The sequence below is a fragment of the Globicephala melas genome, chromosome 20, assembly GCF_963455315.2.
Source record: "Globicephala melas chromosome 20, mGloMel1.2, whole genome shotgun sequence".
Classification (NCBI taxonomy): Eukaryota; Metazoa; Chordata; class Mammalia; order Artiodactyla; family Delphinidae; genus Globicephala; species Globicephala melas.
Genome location: NC_083333.1, coordinates 837,419 through 860,656, shown reverse-complemented (window position 1 = coordinate 860,656; position 23,238 = coordinate 837,419). Strand labels below are relative to the sequence as shown.

Sequence of the window (23,238 nt, the reverse complement as noted above, 5' to 3'; positions counted from 1 at the left end):
CCTGTCTGCCAGCCCCCAGATCTCCTACCTGACACTGACTTACTACTTGAAACTCTATTTATTGCACCATGTTGGTGTGGTGGGCAGGGTGGGGGGCCTGCCCTAGATATAGGGACCCTGCTGAGCAGTGCCCCACCCCAGGCACCTGTTGCCTGATCAGATTCCCCCCAGTGCTGCTGCTATCCCCATACTACCCAGGCCTCCACCTCCCCAGGGAGCCTCCAAGAGCCTTGACCCCTCTGCCCATGACTCCAGACCAACCATTCCCTAGCCCCAGAAACAACACCCGTCAAAGGTCCCAGCCTGCTGGTGAGGGTAGGAGAGAGTGAAGAGAGGGGACCCTACAAGAACTGAGGCCCCTGCCAGCTGTGCTCATCCCCCAGGTCCCCAGGGTAGAGCTGGATCTGGAGGCCAGACACAGCTGCTGAGGCTGGGCCTAGGCCTCTTACCCATTTGGCTTTGTTTCCCTGTCCTTCTGTCTGTCTGTCTGTCTGTGCTACTCCTGTCTGTTTGTTGGTCTATTCCTCGGAAGCTCATCACTATAGGTCCTGGCACCTTCCCAGTCCGTCCCATACTATAATACATAAGCTGATCTCATTAAAAAAAAAAATTAAACAAAAAGACAGGTATTAATGTGTAAATATCTAATTACTTATAAAAATTTTATGGAGAAAAAAAATCACACTATATAGCTCAGCTATGAGGAGTATATATAATCATAATAACATAAACAATGAACACTGATGAAAGCAAATTCTAAGACAGCTCTATCAGGAAAACAGGAGGATTGGAAATATGTATGTAGACGACGGCCATAAGTGGTGACAGAAGGCTGGGGACTGGGTTTTTCTTAGCTAACTACAGAACTAGTTGACTCTAAATTGTAGTTTTACAATCCCGATAAAATTAAAATTTGAAAGAATGGTGCTATCCATGTTCTCACAAGAGTTTACAGCCTGGTGAAAAAGGAGGCCAAGCAGCTGTGAGAACACTACAGCATCTATACAAAGATTGGGTTGAACATGTGTTATATCATTGTTCTACTGTCTTTTTGCAGACACTGACTTGAAGAAGCAGTCAGCTGCCAGGTATCAAGTTTGAAGGAGTATATTGGGAAAATGTTTCTAAGCAACTGACACAGAGGAAATGAAAAACAAGGATCTCAAAGTCAGAGAAAACTCAGAGAAAATTCATTTAGACATTTGTTAAGGTTTTTGTTTTATTTAAATAGAGGGGATCAATTCGCTTTTCTTTTTAAGGAATATAATTATATGATATAAATAAACTCAAGAGAAGCTCCCAACGGGGGCAAGCTAAGCTTTACTTTGTGTAATATTGATAAGTTGAATTCACAAAGGCTTTTACAACCAACATTATTAGTACAGCTGAAAAAATTTTCTAGGTTCAAACTTCTAGTAGGCACCTAAGTTATAACTTATTTTACATTTTAAGAGGGAACAGTGTCTTTCAATAATCTTTCAAAAAGACTATAAGCCAATAAGTAGTTTGACGATGTTTTTAATGAAAAGTTTTTGTACTAAATGTTACATTACAGTTTTGGCGACTAGGTTTGATTTATCTGTCCTACGTTGATATCAGATTAGCCAAAATAGCTAAAACTCACACTGCTTTCAAAATTTCATTTCCTAAACCCCCATTTTTTCTTTCCTGATTTTATGGTCTGGAGTACTAGAAAAGTACTAATTTTTCCTGCATGAGCTCTTGAATTTAAACATTATGTTCGCATAACATTTAAATGCCAATCAACCTTTACCTGGCTTTATCTGCATCTTTATGGTCTAAGCTTGTTGAAGTTAAGATCTGATTCTTTTTGTTCATACTAGGACAAGAGCAGAATGGAAGCTGAAATCTAAAGCAGCCCAGCACTTTAAGCTAGTCATTAGCTTCACCTTGCACTAGCAGACATTAAATAGAGCTGCTCACAGCGGGGAAAGAAACTTCACCTCTTTGCAAGTTTTTGCTTATCTTCTCCATTGGGCAATACCAATTAATGAGAAAATACCCATTATTATGACATCCCTGCAAGAAAAGAATCCATGGGGAAAACATGGAGAATCGATAGTTGACTACAGATGGAAGCTGCTTTATTATATTGTGCTTAGATAGAAAATTTTTAAGATTGTTTTTATAATGTCACGTTTGTGAAAATGAAAACTCGCTAGTCCTAATATCATAACAATACTTTTGAAGGAGGGGTTTGGAGTAAGATTCAATTTCTTTTATGAGGGTTCCTATTTGGGATGTTCATTTCACTGAATGTGAAATGGAAATGCAAATAGGGAAGTAAACTGACATTTATTTATTTACTGTTTCCTTTTGGTTTTAAGAGTAGGAAATTTGCCCTCATTTCTGTGACCCAAATTCCCTTTTCTAATTCTAAAGTAAAGCATTCTCGCACCCATGCTGACTGTCCTCAAATATTTGGCTTGAGGCTCTGTGGGCCAACAGGAGGTTAGACTTCAATGAAAAGAGAGGAGATGTAAATTTGAGTTAGTTAGTTTCTTTTAGGATTCTGTGCTGGAAAAGCCCCTTAACACATTAGTCTCATTATAGCAAGAGAGCCAATTCCTTCTGCACAGAAATCCTTGTTTTGTTCTTCTAGACTGAGCCAAGTTATATTGTGACTCACTCATTGTCACTCTAAATCATTACACCCTTTTCTGAGAAAGAAGCAGTCAACTGCTGAGGCAGCAAGGTAGTTAGTCAACTGGCAAGCAGGCTTGGTGCACTGGCACTTAAGCTATTGGAGAATGTTACTTTCAACTCTAAGTAATTTTATTGCTGATGTCTCACCATAAGTACTAGCATCCCACACTGGTATTTCCAGGAGATTGAGCAATGGGATCCCACCTGTCTTGATTGGAAAGTGGAAGGTTGAAATTTTTTGCTCATCATTTAAAACATATTTTATAGTCTCATTCATACTATTCTATCATTTCAAGTTCTGATAGAAGGGGATAGCAATCCTCTTTGTCGCATCTTCTGACTGTCAGTCACAGTGCACCTTTCCCTCTTGTTTTTTTTTTTTGGTTAAATTGTGAGCTGACTTTCAGTAGAGACTTTCTTCTCAGATGGGAGTCCTGATGGCCTTAAAGTTCAAAACCATTGCATAAAGGCCGTTCTGCATTTGCTTCCGCCAGTTACCCTGGGTTTCACCAGTTCTGGTCCAATTTTACATTAATTTACTGGTTTGGAGAATTCTTCATGTACACAGTATAAATTCGGGCCCTGGATTTCTCACAAGAGGTCGCCCAGAACCCAGGTCAAAGAGAACTCTCTCATCACTTGCCCCTGTGGAAATCTTTTTCTAGTTCCCCTTTCATTGAGGGACTTGCCCTTCCAGGCTCTCAGCTTTGTGCAGGGATCAGTTACAATTCCCCATCTCAGGTCAGCCCAAGGTGGTCTCTTCTGTCCTTGTGAGCATTAAAACCCTCAACTTCTTGGGCTTATATCTGTATTTTATCCCTTGAGGGTTGCTACAGCTTCAGCTTACATGCTTACTACTCTGCCTTCATGTTGCTCAAACCCCAGAAGGCTTATATTTCAAAGAGAAATTCAAAGTGGTGAAAACGAAATGATACTCTAAGCTAGGACCTTAAGCATTCTAAAAAGTCAATATTTTCAAGATGGAGAGGCTCTTATAAACTTCATAAAGTTCTGAGCTCCTCTAAGATGCCGCTACACTTACCACACACTTATCATATTTAAATCCAGAAAACTCAACTACTTATGGCTGTGTATTCAAAGATGACCTCCACACAGCTCTACTGAAATCTATTCTTGTGACATTCAAATTCCCTATGAAAGTCTTAGGAAAAAAAAAAGTTTGCACATAACACCTTGAAACGTTTGTTTGTTGAGTAAAAAGAAAGTAACTTTGTGTCAAGGCGTGACTTCTGTGTGTATTTTTAATGAAAAATAAAAGTCTTCTCCACAGATTTATTTCAAACCCTATTCCATGACCAAATCTAATATAAGAAAGAGAGGGGTTGCTTTACAGATAACATTGGCAAGACATAAACCTGTACCCCCTGAGTGAAGTAAAAGTCTAACCTGCAGGTTGTTCAGAGGCTCCATCTTCATGACTGGGCCCAAGGTGTTGAGAGGCAGGGAGACATCAATGCTCTGGTTTGGCATCAGTGGTGTATGGATGTCCAGAGGAGTGCTGGGGATGACACCAAAGCTAGGAGAGAGGATGAAGAAATCCCAGAGGTTAATCAGGAGGCAGGATTTAGTCACGTCTTTAGGTTTCAATGGCTTTTTACTCCATTTGAAGGAAACATAAGGAATAGCAGGCACTAAAGTGCCCAATTCTAATTTGCTGTAACACTAGTTACAACATAACCTCTTTTTTCCATTAAGAAGATTTGAGGAAGGAGAAAACATTCATAAGCAGAGAACTGGTTTGCTAATGCTCTGATTCTGAAAGTTTCTTATGTTTATCATGCCACTAGAGGGACAGGTTTGATAAGCATCTTTTTCTTTTACATCTTCCTTTAGATAATCTTTGGGAGAAAGAACACTTAAGAATACCCACCCTGTAAAGTATAATGATATTATTTCACTTGCTTGATAACCTGCCTGATCAGACCAGAGGGTGATTTACTGGTAACTCTCATTTTCTTTCTTCTTTACTTACTTACACAGGATACAATCATCGGGAAAGAGCCAGTCTAAGTAAAGCAGAGTTGATTGGCTTAAACATTCCAAACAACCCCCCAAAGGATAAGTTGTAGACTCAAATCTGGCCACTTTCTTCGCCTAAGGCAGGCAGTGAGTACCCACAAGTTTGACTTCTCAGAGAAGCCTGCCTAATAATAATACAAGAATAGTAAAGAGATGGGAAAAGCCTGAGTCTGAAGTTACAAAAAACCCAAAAATATATGAGGGAAGACAGACATGTCCTACGTCTCAGGAACATAAGAATACAATTTTAAAAAGATGGAGCAGAAAGGAAAGGTAGGCCCATAGGTGTAACAAATAAACAATGATATAAATTTATAATGAATTTATGTTCTAATGAGCCTCAGGAAGGAAGATGGGATTTTAATATTTATAAAATAATTATTGAGTTTATATAGGTAGTATCAATTTCAAGAGTCAAAGACTAGCAGAAGAAACATTTTCCTTTTTGTAGATAAACTACACTTTAGAGTCCCAAATGCAATAAAGAAATGGTTTTGAGTAGACACATCACTCATTTTGGTATCAACACTTATGGGTCAAAAAACCCTTTTGCCCTTTTGATCTTGCTCTCATTATTTATCTATGTGGAAAACCATAAGTAATCTAAAAAAAGGCTACTAGAACTAATCAGTAAGTTTAATGAAGTTTCAAGATACAAGTTCAATGTACAAAAATCAGTTGTATTTCTATATACTAGCAACAACCAAAAACTAAAATATGCTTCTTACTATAACATCAAAACTATAAAGCACTTAAATGTGACAAAAGATGTGCAAGATCTGTACACGAAAAACTATAAAACACTGCAGAGAGAAGTTAAGGATGACCTAGATAAATGGGGAGACATGCTATGCTAATGGATTAGAAGACTCAATATTGTTTGATGCCAATTCTTCCTCAAACTGATCTGCACATTCACTGCACTCTCAAGCAAAATTCCAGCAGGCAAAAGACCTAGAATTGCCAAAACAATTTTTGAAAAAGAACATACATAGTAGGAGGGTTTATACTATCTGACTTCAAGACTAACTACGGAAAAAAAGTTTACTTTGACTCTTACTTTACACATATTATCTCACCAAAAGTACCTCAAAATGAATTCTAAAAGGTAAAGGTAGGAGCTAAATCTATTAACACTTCTATTAAAAACATTAAAAAAAATTGTAACTGTGGGTTAGGCAAAGATTTGTTAAACAGAACACAAAAAGCAAAAGACATAAAAAGGAAAAAATTGTAAAGTAAACTTTATTTAAATAAAAAACTTGGGCTTCCCTGGTGGCGCAGTGGTTAAGAATCCTCCTGCCAATGCAGGGGACACAGGTTCAATCCCTGGTCCAGGAAGATCCCACATGCTGCAGAGCAACTAAGCCCGTGAGCCACAACTACTGAGCCTGCACTCTAGAGCCTGAGAGCCACAACTACTGAGCCCACATGCCACAACTACTGAAGCCCGCATTCCTAGAGCCCGTGCTCCACAACAAGAGAAGCCACTGCAATGAGAAGCCCGCACACCTCAACGAAGGTAGTAGCCTCTGCTCACGGCAACTAGAGAAATCCGGCACGCAGCAACGAAGACCCCACGTAGCCAAAAAAAGCAAAACAAAACAAAACAGTGTATATGTGCCAATCGCAATCTCCCTTAAAAAAATAAATAAATAAAACAAAAAATAAAAAACTTGTTCTTTGAAAAACACTGTTAAGAAAATAAGGCAAGCCACAGACTGGGAGAAAATATTTGCAAGACATATCTGACAAAGGACTTGTATCCAGAGTATATAAAGAAATTTATTACTTGATAATAAATCAATTAAAAAGAAAAAAAGAAAAAGGAACGATTTGAGCAGATACTTCACCAAAGAAGATATAAGAATGGTCAATAAGATTATGAAAAGAATGTTCAATATCACTAGTCATTAGGGAAATTCAAGTTAAAATGGGATATTACTATACATGTATAAGCATGGCTGGCATTGGTAAGAGTATGGAACAGCTGGAACATTCACACTTATTACCATATGACCCAGCAATACCACTGCTAGGTATTTATCCAGGAAAAATGAAAACATATATCCACACAAAGACCTGTACGTGAATATTCACAGGCGCTTTAGTCATAAAAGATAAAACTGCAAACAACCCCCAGTTCCACCAACTGGTGAAAGTGTAAACAAATCACGGTATAAGCATCGATGGAGTCCTACTCAGTAAAACAGAACAGACTGCTGAGACATCTCAAAGCGTTATGCTAAGTGAAAGAAACCAAATGCTAAAGACTCCATACTACGTGATTTCATTTACAAAACATTATAGAAAAGCTATGATTATAATGGCAAAGACAGTTTTCTTATTCCATATGGATGAGTTTTCCCAGCAAAATTCCCTAGGGCCTCCAGTGTTGAAGCTGACCACTGAACAGATGTGCAACAGCCTCCACTCACTCTACATCAAACATCTGCCAACACGAGAGTTTTTACCCACTGCTAAATAGAACACTCTCTTGTTGGACACAAAGTACACTGCTGTGTCAGGATCGAGCTGGGGAACTCAGATTTCTTACCTATTCTTGTTAAACTGAATGCAAAGTCTGTCATGTGCTGCAGAGCTTTGTTGGTGAAGTTCATTTCCATATAGATGTGCCCTTGGCGGTGAGTAAATATTCCCAGAATCTCCAGGCCCTTAGCCTTTACTGCAGGCAGCCAGACCTGAAACACAGTATAAAGCCCAATGAAACCAGACAGGACGCTTCTGAATAAAGATGAAATTAAGATTTCACTTCCTTAGGCAACTAAGGTGATTTTTATACCATAAATACCAAGCCAAATGCAAAAGGCTCCGGATAAAGTCATATTTGCTGAATTTTGAGATCATTCTCAACTATTTAAGAACCAAAACGAACACACCAAAAATCAAAAAACAAACAAAAAACCCCCAACCAAACAAAACAAAAACCCAACCCAAAACCAAAGCCAAAAACAAACAAAACAAGAAAAACAAGCCCCAAAATAGTCTATGGGTAGCCATGGCGAAAGGAGAAATTCCAATGAGCATAACATGGGGTTTCTGTGGTTAGTAGCTTTGGTAAAAGGCTTAAAAGGGGAAAAAACTGATCTAATGAAAATCGCATGTTTACAATATTTGAAGACTTTTAAAAATCATTACCAAATTCCTTATCAGTAATGTGTTAAGGGCAAGGACCATGTCTTATGTATATTTTTAACTCTCGTTATAGTCTCTGGGAAATAGTAAGTATTCAGATGTCATTTAAGTAATCTGAATGCCTATTTTCTCTATATGATTCATTCGTGACCCCCTCTGGCCCCAGAATCTGTGATATTCCTGGAGTGTACCAGTTTACACACACACACACACACACACACACACGCACACACACATATAAAAAACCAACAGGAATTCATGAACTGTCCTGACTAAAGACAGAATACCCATTAGTCAGTGGGTGGCTAGTAAACATGAGAATATACTCAACCACATTACAGGAAAAAAACGAAAAAGAAAAGAAGAAAATGACACTATTTAATAGTACAAAATACTATTTTTCATCTATCAGAGGGTCAAAAATTCAAAAAGTCAGTAATGCTCAGTGAAGGAGAATATAAGGAATCTGGCACTATTACATTCTGCTTTGGAGAACATAATTTGATGTCACCTTTTTGGAGGGTAAGTTGGTAATGTCTTATTTATTTATTTATTTATTTATTTATTTTTACGGTATGCGGGCCTCTCACTGTTGTGGCCTCTCCCATTGCGGAGCACAGGCTCTGGACACGCAGGCTCAGCGGCCATGGCTCATGGGCCCAGCCGCTCCGCGGCATGTGGGATCTTCCTGGACCGCGGCACGAACCCGCGTCCCCTGCATCGGCAGGCGGACTCTCAACCACTGCACCACCGGGAAAGCCCCGGTAATGTCTTATTTAAAAAAAATAATTTATTGTTTTATTTTTGTCTGCGTTGGGTCTTAGTTGCAGCACAAAGGATCTTCATTGCGGCAAGCAGGATCTTTTTGTTGCTGTGCAGGCTCTTCGCTGTGGCACGTGGGCTTCTGTCTAGTTGTGGTGTGTTGACTTCTCTCTCTCGTTGTGGAGCACAGGCTCCAGAGAGCATGGGCTCTGTAGTTTGTGGCACATGGGCTCTCTAGTTGAGGTGCGCAGGCTCAGTAGTTGTTGCATGCAGGCTCAGTAGCTGTGGTGTGTGGGATTAGTTGCCCGGTGGCATATGGGATCTTAGTTCCCCAACCAAGGATCGAACCTACGACCCCTGCATTGGAAGGCGAATTCTTTACCACTGGACCACGGGGAAGTCCCTGTAATGTCTTTTTTTTGTGTGTGTGGTACGCGGGCCTCTCACTGCTGTGACCTCTCCCGCTGTGGAGCACAGGCTCCGGATGCGCAGGCTCAGAGGCCATGGCTCACGGGCCTAGTGGCTCCACGGCATGTGGGATCCCCCCGGACCGGGGCATGAACCCGTGTCCCCTGCATCGGCAGGCGGACTCTCAACCACTGCTCCACCAGGGAAGCCCCTGTAATGTCTATTTTTAAATGCTTAAATGATCAAGCACATTCCAAGTTTATCCTATAGATATGCTTACAAAAATATACCATGATACACATAAACAAGAATGTTCATGGTAACATCATAATAACAAAAACGGGGGCGGGGATAGGACTAGATGAATAATCTAAATGTCCATCACCAGGAGGAAGATAAAATACTTTGTGGCACACATCAATAAAGTGGATACAGCCATTCAAAAGACTGTGGTAGAGAAAAAACAAGGTGCAAAACAGTATATCCCACTGACAGTATTTAAAGGATACAAACATACAGGTATATGCACGATCTTTTTTTCTTCTGAGAGGACACAGAAAAAGTTAATAGTGGCTACTTATGGGGAAGTGGGGACAGGGAAACTTAATTTTCCACCTGATCTTTCTACATTATTTAAATTTGTCATTTCTAGGTATTACTGTAATGTTAGTAAACAAGTACGTTACATAATCTCTTAATCAATTAAAAGTCTGTGGGGATAATATCCAATGGAGTAACCTTACAACAAAGCTACTAAGTTGTGCCAAAACACTATAGCTCAGTTTTGAATCATATTTCTGGTTACTCTATATAATGGGTGTGTACACAAAGACAAGACTCCTGCGAAGGACAACTGGTTTACTATCTGCAGCAGGGATCCCCCACACTGAGCTGGATGAGCAGGCAGAGAATTCAGAGCAGGCAGAGAGTTCAGAAAGCAACCAGGCGTGCTGCCCCTCAGAAAGGCAAAATTAAAATAATCCTAGCTTAGCCTGGAAGGCACTATTCCCAAGGGCCGAAATATGCTTCATTTACAGGGAGTTTCCCCTTCCCCTTTTGAATTTCAATCTGAGCATGACATCAAGTGTGGCTGAGACTAGAGGGACACCAATGACACTAACCTAAATCAAAACTCTAAAAAGGTGTAGTAAAATGCATGGAAACCAAATCTCGGCAATGGCACTCTAGAATCCATATGCAGTACCAATGGAAAAAGGAGTGGAAAGAATGCAAAGTAAAATGTTACTTCTCTATTATGTCTTTCTCCTCCTGCTGTTGCTCTGTATATCACATCTACACTAGACTGACTTCAGTGTTGACAAGCTAGGCAATATTTCTAAACTAGAGAACAAATACTAACTGCTTAGTATTTCCAATTTTAAGTCTAATTATACAAATGGTTAATAAGGATGCTATGGTGCTTCTTATAGCTAGGTTTAAGGCCGCCTTTCATCCTCCTCGTAAATCCTCTAGAAAAAGAGCCCCAACCTGGGATTTATTATCAGTGAGAGTAACACAAATGTCAGATGCTAAATAATGATGAGTCTGGCTAGTGGTTTATCTATTTTGTTTATCTTCTCAAAGAACCAGCTTTTAGTTTTATTGATCTTTGCTATTGTTTCCTTCATTTCTTTTTCCTTTATTTCTGATCTGATTTTTATGATTTCCTTCCTTCTGCTAGCTTTGGGTTTTTTTGTTCTTCTTTCTCTAATTGCTTGAGGTGCAAGGTTAGGTTGTTTATTCGAGATGTTTCCTGCTTCTTAAGCTGGGCTTGTATTGCTATAAACTTCCCCCTTAGAACTGCTTTTGCTGCATCCCATAGGTTTTGGGTCGTTTGTCTCCATTGTCATTTGTTTCTAGGTAATTTTTATTTCCTCTTTGATTTCTTCAGTGATCACTTCATTTTAAGTAGTGTATTGTTTAGCCTCCATGTGTTTGTACTTTTTACAGATCTTTTCCTGTAATTGATATCTAGTCTCATGGCGTTGTGGTCAGAAAAGATACTTGATACAATTTCAATTTTCTTAAATTTACCAAGGCTTGATTTGTGACCCAAGATATGATCTATCCTGGAGAATGTTCCATGAGCACTTGAGAAACGTGTATTCTGTTGTTTTTGGATGGAGTGTCCTATAAATATCAATTAAGTCCATCTTGTTTAATGTATCATTTAAAGCTTGTGCTTCCTTATTTTCATTTTGGATGATCTGTCCATTGGTGAAAGTGGGGTGTTAAAGTCCCCTACTATGAATGTGTTACTGTCAATTTCCTCTTTTATGGCTGTTAGTATTTGCCTTATGTATTGAGGTGCTCCTATGTTAGGTGCATAAATATTTACAATTGTTATATCTTCTTCTTGGATCGATCCCTTGATCATTATGTAGTGTCCTTCTTTGTCTCTTTTAATAGTCCTTATTTTAAAGTCTATTTTGTCTGATATGAGAATTGCTACTCCAGCTTTCTTTTGGTTTCCATTTGCATGGAATATCTTTTTACATCCTCTTACTTTCAGTCTGTATGTGTCTCTAGGTGTGAAGTGGGTCTCTTGTAGACAGCATATATAAGGGTCTTATTTTTGTATCCATTCAGCCAATCTGTGTCTTTTGGTGGGAGCATTTAGTCCATTCACATTTAAGGTAATTATCGATATGTATGCTCCTATTCCCATTTTCTAAATTGTTTTGGGTTCGTTATTATAGGTCTTTTCCTTCTCTTGTGTTTCTTGTCTAGAGAAGTTCCTTTAGCATTTGTTGTAAAGCTGGTTTGGTGGTGCTGAACTCTCTCAGCTTTTGCTTGTCTGTAAAGGTTTTAATTTCTCCATCAAATCTGAATGAGATCCTTGCTGGGTAGAGTAATCTTGGTTGCAGGTTCTTCTCCTTCATCACTTTCAGTATGTCCTGCCACTCCCTCTGGCTTGCAGGGTTTCTGCTGAGAGATCAGCTGTTAACCTTATGGGGATTCCCTTGTGTGTTATTTGTTGTTTTTCCCTTGCTGCTTTTAATATGCTTTGTATTTAATTTTTGACAGTTTGATTAATATGTGTCTTGGCGTATTTCTCCTTGTATTTATCCTGTATGGGACTCTCTGTGCTTCCTGGACTTGATTAACTATTTCCTTTCCCATATTAGGGAAGTTTTCAACTATAATCTCTTCAAATATTTTCTCAGTCCCTTTCTTTTTCTCTTCTTCTTCTGGAACCCCTATAATTCGAATGTTGGTGCATTTAATGTTGTCCCAGAGGTCTCTGAGACTGTCCTCAGTTCTTTTCATTCTTTTTTCTTTATTCTGCTCTCCAGTAGTTATTTCCACTATTTTATCTTCCAGGTCACTTAACCGTTCTTCTGCCTCAGTTATTCTGCTATTGATCCCATCTAGAGTACTTTTAATTTCATTTATCGTGTTGTTCATCGTTGCTTGTTTCATCTTTATTTCTTCTAGGTCCTTGTTAAATATTTCTTGCATTTTGTCCATTCTATTTCCAAGATTTTGGATCATCCTTACTATCATTATTCTGAATTCTTTTTCAGGTAGACTGCCTATTTCCTCTTCATTTGTTAGGTCTGGTGCATTTTTATCTTGCTCCTTCATCTGCTGTGTGTATTTCTGTCTTCTCATTTTGCTTATCTTACTGTGTTTGGGGTCTCCTTTTTGCAGGCTGCAGGTTCGTAGTTCCCGTTGTTTTTGATATCTGTCTCCAGCGGCTAAGGTTGGTTCAGTGGGTTGTGTAGGCTTCCTGGTGGAGGGGACTAGTGCCTGTGTTGTGGTGGATGAGGCTGGATCTTGTCTCTCTAGTGGGCAGGTCCACGTCTGGTGGCGTGTTTTGGGTTGTCTGTGGACTTATTATGATTTTAGGCTAATGGATGGGGTTGTGTCCCTGTTTTGCTAGTTGTTTGGCGTAGGTTGTCCAGCACCGTAGGTTGCTGGTCACTGAGTGAAGCTGGGTGCTGGTGTTAAGATGGAGGTCTCTGGGAGATTTTTGGCATTTGATATTATGTGGAGCTGGGAGGTCTCTTGTTGACCAGTGTCCTGAAGTTGGCTCTCCCACCTCAGAAGCAGAGCCCTGACTCCTGGCTGGAGCACCAAGAGCCTTTCATCCACATGGCTCAGAATAAAAGGGAGAAAAAGTAGAGAGAATTAGTAGAAGTTTGAAGAAAGAAGGAAAGAAAGAAAGCAAGAAAGAAGGGAAGGAAGGAAGGAAGGAAGAAAGAAAGAAGAAAAGAAGGAAAGAAGGCAAGAAGGAAAGAACGGAGGGAGGGAGGAAGGAAGGAAGGAGGGAAGGAAGGAAAAAAGACAGAAAGAAAGAAGATACATAAAATAAAATGAAGTATAATAAAGTTATTGAATAAAAAATAATTATTTAGACTAAAAAAAGGGATGGATAGAACCTTAGGACAAATGTTGGAAGCAAAACTATACAGACAAAATCTTACACAGAAGCATACACATACACCCTCACAAAAAGAGGTAAAGGGGAAAAAATCATAAATCTTGCTCTCAAAATCCACCTCCTCAATTTGGGATAATTCGTTGTCTAAAGGAGGGAGGGAGGGAGGGAGGGGGGGGGAGGGAGGGAAGGAAGGAAGGAAGGAAGGGAGGAAGGGAGGAAGGGAGGAAGGGAGGAAGGAAGGAAGGAAGGAAGGAAGGAAGGAAGGAAGGAAGGAAGGAAGGAGGTAAAGTATAATAAAGTTATTAAAATTAAAATTATTAAGAAAGAAAATTTTAAAAAAAAACAATGGACGGATAGAACCCTAGGACAAATGGTGAAAGCAAAGCTATACAGACAAGATCTCACACAGAAGCATACACATTCACAAAAAGAGGAAAAGGGTAAAAAATCATAGACATTGCTCTCGAAGTCCACCTCCTCAATTTGGGATGATTCGTTGTCTATTCATGTATTCCACAGATGCAGGTACATCAAGTTGATTGTGGAGCTTTAATCCGCTGTTTCTGAGGCTGCTGGGAGAGATTTCCCTTTCTCTTCTTTGTTCTCACAGCTCACAGGGGCTCAGCTTTGGATTTGGCCCTGCCTCTGTGTGTAGGTCGCTGGAGGGCGACTGTTTTTTGCTCAGACAGGACGGGGTTAAAGGAGCCGCTGATTCGGGGGCTCTGGCGCACTCAGGCCGGGGGTGGGGGGGGAGGGAGGGGCACTGCGTGCGGGGCGGGCCTGCGGCGGCAGAGGCCGGCGTGACGTTGCACCAGCCTGAGGCCCGCCGTGCGTTCTCCCTGGGAAGTTGTCCCCGGATCCCGGGAACCTGGCAGTGGCGGGCTGCACAGGCTCCCCGGAAGAGGGGTGTGGATAGTGACCTGTATTCGCACACAGGCCCCTTGGTGGCAGCAGCAGCAGCCTTAGCGTCTCCCGCCCGTCTCTGAGGTCCGTGATTTTAGCCGCGGCTCGCGCCCGTCTCTGAGATCCGCGCTTTTAGCCGTGGCTCGCTCCCGTCTCTGGGGTCCGCGCTTTTAGCCGCAGCTCGCGCCCGTCTCTGGAGTTCGCGCTTTTAGCCACGGCTCACGCCCATCTCTGGAGTTCCTTTAAGCAGTGCTCTTAAACCCCTCTCCTCACGCACCAGGAAACAAAAAGGGAAGAAAAAGTCTCTTGCCTCTTAGGCAGGTGCAGACTTTTCCCCGGACTCCCTACCGGCTAGCCTAGCCGTGGTGCACTAACCCCTTCAGGCTATGTTCAAGCCGCCAACCCCAGTCCTCTCCCTGCGCTCCGACTGAAACCCGAGCCTCAGCTCGCAGCCCCGCCCGCCCGACCCGGCGGGTGAGCAGACAAGCCTCTTGGGCTGGTGAGTGCTGGTCGGCAACGATCCTCTGTGTGGGAATCTCCCTGCTTTGCCCGCCGCACCCCTGTTGTTGTGCTCTCCTCTGTGGCTCCGAAGCTCCCCCCTCCGCCTCCCGCAGTCTCCGCCAGCGAAGGGGCTTCCTAGAGTGTGGAAACTTTTCCTCCTTCACAGCTCCCTCCCACTGGTGCAGGTGCCGTCCCTATTCTTTTGTCTCAGTTTTTTCTTTATTTCTTTTGCCGTACCCAGGTACGTGGGGAGTTTCGTGCCTTTTGGGAGGACTGAGGTCTTCTGCCAGCATTCAGTAGGTGTTCTGTAGGAGTTGCTCCACGTGTAGATGCATTTCTGGTGTATCTGTGGGGAGGAAGTCAATCTCCGCGTCTTACTCTTCCGCCATCTTCCCAGCACCCCCCAGAGCTCTTTCTTTCATACAAAGGAGAGAGGCTCCAGGGCCTGTAGCAAAAGACAGAAATGAACTTCAAGGCCCTAAGGTGAAGTCAAATACATGGCTAATTTAATGGCAATCACCCTACAGAGTCTGTAATAAGCACTACATGATTAAGAAGGGGCAATTTCTATTCAAAATGGCCCCCTGTAGATGACCTATTAAACACTAACGTGAAAATTAATGTCTAACCTAAACTACTTTGATTCAGAAGATGACCAATTTCTGCTCTTAGTGTCAAGACATGCCTCATCAGTGATGGACAACCTCCCAGTCCACTTTTCATGGACAGATGGTGAGCCATGGCCTGCCCTTGACTCCACATACTCATATGGATGCGTCTTCACACTAACCATAATGGGGTCAAGTGAAGGTTTAGAGACTTGGGGAAATAGCACATTAAAAAGTTCATTCATAATTTGTTGGAGAAATGGAGAAAACTGAGAGGTACAAGGGGTGGAGTGGGACACCTCTATTTTCTGTGAAGTGAATTTTCTGACATCCTTTAACTCAACTGTTGGTCAACTGCTCCTAAAAAGATAATCAAGTGATAATTCTCAGTAATATTTACGTGCATCAGTAATCAGACACGACAATTATCTTAATTTTTAGTTCAGGTCTTCTTCACATTTGAGTTCATTGATTGTAAAACATCTGTACTGGAATCAAGTGTCAGAAAGTAGCCTTTGACTCTAGCAGTTTTCTTGGCTGTATTTTTTTCAGAGTTGTATAGCATATTCTATAAACAACTTATTTAATAATGTTGGCTGCTTTATAGTATTCCATTAAGTATTCAAATGCCTTATCTGCCCGTCGAACTTCTTTTCCTTAAAATGGATTCCTGGCATTTCTAAAATTAAATACTGTCAGAGGAAAGAAGAACTTTGCATTTATCAGGTACCAAATGATGCGCTTTGACCACTTAACAGATGATGTATTGGCAACTATTCAAGGTTCCCATTTGTGGTCTCAGTTTGGAACTGGGTTTCAAGAAGTGTACTAAGTGCACATCCCAACCGTATTAATTAATTTCAGGATTTACCATATTTAGTCCTCCAATTGTGTTCATTATTGATATGAAATAAAGCTCCCCAGAGCAAAAAAAAAAAAAAAAAGGAAAGATGACAGCTCAGAACTAGGTTAAAGAACTATAAAAGAGATCAAATGCTGTTAATATACAACTATAAAGAGATGAAAGAGGAAAATGGTAAATTGAATATCTGAATCAGATTCCATGTGTAAACACACATCATAACTCTTGACAGCCTGCTAAAGCCAGCCTGTTCTCAAATTCAATTAAGAACATTACTGGATCATGATGGACTGATCATTATACTAGTTACGTCAGAAAAAGTAATTACTTTGATTTCTGTGTATTCAGCTGGTTGCCACATTCCTGAAATCAGAACCCTCCCTAAAAGGACCAAAAATACTAAATAATTAAGGAAGCAGCATCAGCACTTTAAAAGTACTTAAAGAGAAACACAACTTATCTAGAAGGTAGAACAGCACACGAGATATTTGTCAAAGCATTTACCATCTCTACAGGGTACTTTCATTTGAAAGCTGAAATTAAGTCCCCCAGAAGGAGATACTGTGAGACTCAATGTCATTTTCACAAAGTCATGTCCTTCATTAACACTAAAGAGTCTAAGTTCAATTTTCATGAATTATCATTAAAACTGGAGTCAGTCGATTCATTTAGAAGCCATACAACAAGTTCTAATTCAGCAGAATATGTAAAAGAGGCACTGTTTTTATTTTTATAACAGAATCTAAAGACTGCACTCCTTCCGTTTAAAATCTCTGCAAATGAACCTTCTTGGAAGAAGTTTCACAATTTCCTAGAATTTAAAACAAGACAAATCAACTCCATGCTTTTTTCAGACTTCTTACCTGTGCTGCCAAACTCAAGACCTGCTGTACCAGCTCCTGCGTTTCTGATGGTTTCCTGAGAAACAGCTTCACTATGGCAGTAAGCAGAGTGAGCTGTACCTAAGCAAATGTAATTTAATAGGTAAAGTGAAAGGCATTTGCATTATTCCACACCATGAATTCCAAAGTGATATTTTCCCAAATATGACTTACTATGAGGTCTTTCTGATTTTGATTAAGAAACAAAGGTTAAAACTCAGCCAATATCCACAATAGCAGTCAAAGGTTTTCATCAACTGAAAACTCACTAGCCTCCTATCTCCAAATTGCATTTTTTGGCATCAAAAACTGCCGGTTTGTTTCTGGCCCAGATAATCACCTGTATTTCTTAAAGTACACGCTAACATACTGATGGCAATAAAACTGGTTCCTGACCAAATCCTTTTTTACTTCCACCAAAAGCTACAACTTCCAGGGAATTAGGGAATCATTTATCATACTGAGGCAAGAGCCAAGACAGTAGAATTGTGCCAGATCACAACCAATTAAGAGTGGCATGCTAGGGCTTCCCTGGTGGCGCAGTGGTTAAGAATCCACCTGCCAATGCAGGGGACACGGGTTTGAGCCCTGGTCCAGGAAGATCCCACGTGCCGCAGAGCAACTAAGCCCATGCACCACAACTGAAGCCTGCGCGCCTAGAGCCTGTGCTCTGCAACAAGAGAAGCCACCACAATGAGAAGCCCTCGCACCTCAATGAAGAGTGGCCCCCGCTCGCGGCAACTAGAGAAAGCCTGCGCACAGCAATAGAAGACCCAATGCAGCCAAAAATAAATAAATGAAACAAATCTATTTAAAAAAAAAAGAATAAAATTTTAAAAATAATAATTAAAAAAAAAAGAGTTGCCTGCCGAACCACGAGACTACTGGCTGGTATATGTTCCTTGTAGGGCCTATTAAAATTACTATGATAGATTACACACATGAACTTCAATTTGCAGTGAGTACAGATGCCGGGGAAAAAGCTTTAATAATTTATCTGCTTCTCTGGGCCTTTGACTCGAAGGTCTCTCAGTTTTGGTAGAAGACAGACAGAAGATGGGAAGGAGTCTAACCATCCACAAAGAATCTTTTCAAACTGCACATGCCAGCCTTCACCCCAGACAGAAACCCCAGCTGCAACTGAGCCACAACCATTACTAACAGCAATGGGTAATCATCTTTAGGTGACAGAAAATTAAAAAGTAATAACTACTGCTCTAAGTCAGTAGTTGTCAAAGTGTGGTTCTGGACCAGCAGCAGCAATAGCATCACCACCCTCAACCTTGTAAGAAATGAACATGCTTAGGCCCATCTCAGACCTACTGACTCAGAAACTCTAGGGGTGGGGCCCAGCAACCTGTCCTTTAACACAGGTTAAACACCAGTGCTTAGGTGCTTCTAGGCTCATTAAAGTTTGAGAACCACTGTCTAAATTAGGCAGGCTTGTTCCAACAGAAGTTAGCACAACTGAAAAAGGTCACCCCTTTTGGGAGAAAAATGAACATACTATATGTGTATATAAATTCGCACACATGAAACTGCCTAACCTTTACCTTTCCTGAAGTCGTCCCCAAAACATCTAATACATTAAGATATAGATGGGAACTTACCTGGGTGCTTTCATCATGAAAACCTTCCAGGAACCTCTCTAGTAACTCATCTGCATTGTCAATTCTTTCAGCATATTCTCCCACAATCCAAATCATAGCTGCTGGAGTGTCTGGCTCATCCAGTGAGTCTAAGTTCTCACACAAAGTGGCAATGATACTTTCATATCTGATATAACAAAATGGACTATGGTTACTGAAGGCAAAACTGAGAAGTGTATTTAACAATGAAGCCTACAAAGCAAAAAACCATGGACAAGGTACCCTAAACCACCACCAAACTACAAAGACTTTTAGCCAAGAGAATGTACAGGCTTTAAAGCCAGAAAATTATAAACGTCTTCAATTTTCCTTCAATTTTCCTTCTAGTTATTCCTTAATAACTAGACCATAAATCTTTATAAAAGCTTATCAGATATTCTTTTCACAAGGAAAAACTAACCTATGGTTTAAGATAATACCACTACCTTACATTTCTCACAGTCTTTCTCATAACTAGATCAGAGAAATTTCCTATTACTTCGTTTTACCTTCATCGTAGAGGAACAGAAATTCCACTTTACTATTAGGAAAATGGAGTCAGACAGCAATAGCATCCAGAAACAGTAATTTTGTCTCTTATCCACTATCTCTGCTTTCTATAGAGATCTTTATGTTCTTTCCTCCCAAGGCACCCACACTAATGACCTGTTTTTCTAAAGAAATAAGCAATTCAAGTATTTATTTTCACAGGTCTATAGCTCTCATTCTTTACCATGTTAAATCCATCTCCTTGGCTAATGTGTTTTTTTTTTTGCTTTTTTTTTTTTTGCAGTATGCAGGCCGCTCCCGTTGCGGAGCACAGGCTCCAGACGCGCAGGCTCAGGGGCCATGGCTCACAGGCCCAGCCGCTCCACGGCATGTGGGATCTTCCCAGACCGGGGCACAAACCCGTGTCCCCTGCATCGGCAGGCGGACTCTCAACCACTGCCCCACCAGGGAAGCCCGGCTAATGTAGTTTTAAACATCAGAATGAAATTGTATAATAAATGAGATATGGACAACTGAATAATACACTTAATTGTTTGCCCTATTTCCACTGATTAAACCAGGTCCTCGATAATGCTTTCTTAAACTTAAACTATCATAATCCCTCAGTAATACAGACCAGAAATGGACACATTTCTTTACCAAGCATATTAAGATATACACCTCCCCACTTAATCAAGAAGTTTAGAAACCCAACCCTCCTCTTTCCTGGGAGAGTGGTAAAAGTATATGATCCTTTTTCCAAATATACCATTTCTAGAATTAAAAATATATATATATATATATATATATAGAGAGAGAGAGAGAGAGAGAGAGAGAGAGAGAGAGTACACATAATGCTTAATAACCCACTACCTTATTAAAATATTTCTTCTAATTCTGAGTCCACCACTAAGCTAACTAACTGTAAGTCACTTCATTTCACATTATCTTTAACGATAATCAGAAGCCTTAGCACAGTTCATCTCTATGATTATAAGGTAAAATGAGATTTAGGATGCTTATAAGATCTGCTCTTATTTCACTCTTTTCAGGTTCCTTAATTGTTTGCCTTCAAAAGCAAATCTGAAAAAGTATTTTTGTTTCATAACTAAGAGGCCTCAATGTGAAAATTTTTGTGGAGTGAAAATGTAGATTTTGTATATCTTAATGGAAGCAGCTACAATACTTCAGAAAAGGCCTGAAACTCTGACAGTTCAATGTTGCGTGTTCTATAATTTTCTACAAGTACTAGGTAACATACTAAGTGAATAGTGAAGCTGTCACCTCCCTGGCTTTTACAATAAGGTGACCATATAATTTATTATTCAAACTGAGACGTTTCTGAGAGTGAAAAGGGGCACAATTATTAATTATGCCTGGTAAGAGGCATAAAATGGATTATGCCCAGACAACGTGGAATATATGGGTATCCTTATTTAATAGTAACTTTATCACCAAAGAATCTGGCTAACTTTAATATATGTCAATTGACAATGCATATTCAGACAGAGCTTCAATTCTTCTAAAAGTGATAAAGCAGAGTGAAAAATCAGATTTTAATCCTTGTGCTAACCAACTTATATGTTTCTGATTTTTAATAAAGTATTCAATTATGACCAGTTACTTTACAAAGACTAATTCTTACCTAGCCAACCTCAAAGTGCCTTACTTAAACATTTCCTAAATGATCTGAGGAAGAGGGGCAGAAGTATCTGGACGTACTTGTTGGGGTATTTGCGGAAGATATAACAATCGCCTCTTGGACCACATAATTTACTTTGGTTTGGATGAGATCAAGCAATGTGCTTACACAGCGCTTTGCAGATTGCTGCTAAGAGGAACATAATGAGAAGTCAGATGATCCATCCAATAACACAACCTCAACATAAAAAATATTTTTTTGGAACACTCAGGTGTTATCAACTAAACTAGACTAAAAGATGAGGCACTTAATTTGACCACACTATACTAGAGGCTGGGTTATCTGATGGAGATATACAGAAGTTCTAGATATACTCCAAATTTTACTCATTACAAGAAACAGTTCAAGTGAAAAAAATCATCTTGGATAGCCAGGATGACAGAAATGAGAAGAAAGCATAAGTCAAGGTAGAAGGAAAGAATAAGAATGAAAGAATAAGCCAAGCGAAGAGGTCTTTATCTGCAGTTCATGAATGAGCACAGACAGAAGGCATCTTTAAACCTCTTGAAATGTAACTGCCAAATTTCATTTGTGCACACAAGCATATTTTCCTGGGAGGTTTACAGTTTTCATTATATTTTCAAAGTTCTCTGTGACTCAAAAAACTCTAAGAAAAATTTGCCATCTTCTGGGCTATATAACTGCAAGTCTATGGCCTTAGATAAACTGCAACTTTCCACAGCCTATGGCTCATCTATAAAATAGAATTTAATCTATTAGTCTTTTATTAATGAAGGGAATATGGAAGAATACAAGTGACAAAACTAATGTATTGAAACAATAAGTCACAGTTTTTAAAGGAAGGTTCCAGAAGAGAGATCCTAAAAACCAAGAACTGACTTATCATACATTACAATGTATTATGATGGGTCATTCCATTATATGCCTCCCGATAAGATGCAATAGGAAATTCACAGCAGCATCTAAGAGGTATTCTTGCCAAAAACACTGAATATGAATATTACCAAGCCTCTAGATTTAATTTTCTAAAGGGGATGAAGGAATGAGATAAACAACATCACTAAAATACTATCAGCCAAATCTAGACTCTGGAAAATTCTACAAGCCTAATGATCTAGTCCTTTCAACAAATGGCACCCAAATAAATAAATAAAGACTTAAGAGACGTATTAACCAAATGCAATGTATAGCTAGCGCTCATTTAGATTTTGATTTGAACAAGGCAACTGTAAGAAGACATTTAGACACAATTAGGGAAAACTGAACATGGACTAGGTATTTAATGAGATTAAGAGTTACTGTTTGTTGAGTACGGTAACGATATCATGACAATTTTTTTTTTAGAGGACCTTATCTATTAGATATACACATTGGACTACTCTAATAAGATCATATCTGAGATCTGCATTAAAATATAACAGTAACCCACTCCCTTGAAGGGGGAGGGAGAGGGAGAAGATCAAATGGGAACAGCAATGTGTTGATATTTGTTCAAGATGGATGGTGGGTATATGAGAGCTCATTAATCAATTTTACCTTAGTGTATACCTAAAAATTTCTGTAATAAAATCTTTTAAAGGTACTGTAATTTAAACCATTCCAAGCAATATAACGAAAACAAAATTGCATCTTGAGGTTATTTATATGAGGTCATATATGATTCTGTTCTCTTTTATTATTGTAGTTTTCCCATTTTTGAATTCTATTTTATTCATTTTCAACTAGTTATTTCCTGTGCTGTTATTACAACAGCAAAACAGTTGGGAAATTTTAAATATAAAAGTTATGATAAATTATAAAGCATGTAAGGGTTAAATTATCAAATTACACAGTACAAATAAAGTACTCAGCATAAGGCTTGATAGAAAGCTAACATTTACTGAATCCTTAGTTTCATTATTATAATAAAGATAAACAAAAGGTCATCTCCCATGATGCATCAATATTCAAAAACAATTAAGTCTAGGATAGTAATTTTCAAGCAAATTGTCATCTCACCTATATTGCTTTTGATTAAATTTTAAAAACACCATTAAAGCAGTATGGCAGAGGAACAAAAGTAAATATCCAATCATTGTATATACAAAGTAAGTCCAGAAACAGAGAAAGGCATACAGACATATAAAATTTAGTATATGATAAAGGCAACATTTCATAACAGTAAGGAAAGGATGAATTGTTCTTGTGTTTGATCCCCACACTCTTATCTTTAACCAAACCATTGCCATTAAAGTAGAAAATAAAAGTGAATTTTATATAATTTTGAAGTGAAGCACAATTTTC

The 23,238-nt window shown here is 39.5% G+C and overlaps 1 protein-coding gene across 1 annotated transcript in view; it reads right to left on the bottom strand.

Annotated features, from left to right (window-relative positions):
* Nucleotides 1-3,034: 3,034 nt before the first annotated feature.
* LOC132594184 (AP-2 complex subunit beta-like) overlaps nucleotides 3,035-23,238 on the bottom strand; it is a 59,426-nt gene continuing 39,222 nt past the window's right edge. The window contains exons 11-15 of the mRNA XM_070044497.1: nucleotides 18,786-18,951; nucleotides 17,158-17,256; nucleotides 15,062-15,269; nucleotides 7,265-7,409; nucleotides 3,035-4,204 (exon numbers count right to left, since the gene is read on the bottom strand). Coding sequence (XP_069900598.1) covers nucleotides 18,946-18,951 — 6 coding nt within the window. The 3' untranslated portion in view covers nucleotides 3,035-4,204; nucleotides 7,265-7,409; nucleotides 15,062-15,269; nucleotides 17,158-17,256; nucleotides 18,786-18,945. The remainder of the gene's footprint in view (nucleotides 4,205-7,264; nucleotides 7,410-15,061; nucleotides 15,270-17,157; nucleotides 17,257-18,785; nucleotides 18,952-23,238) is intronic.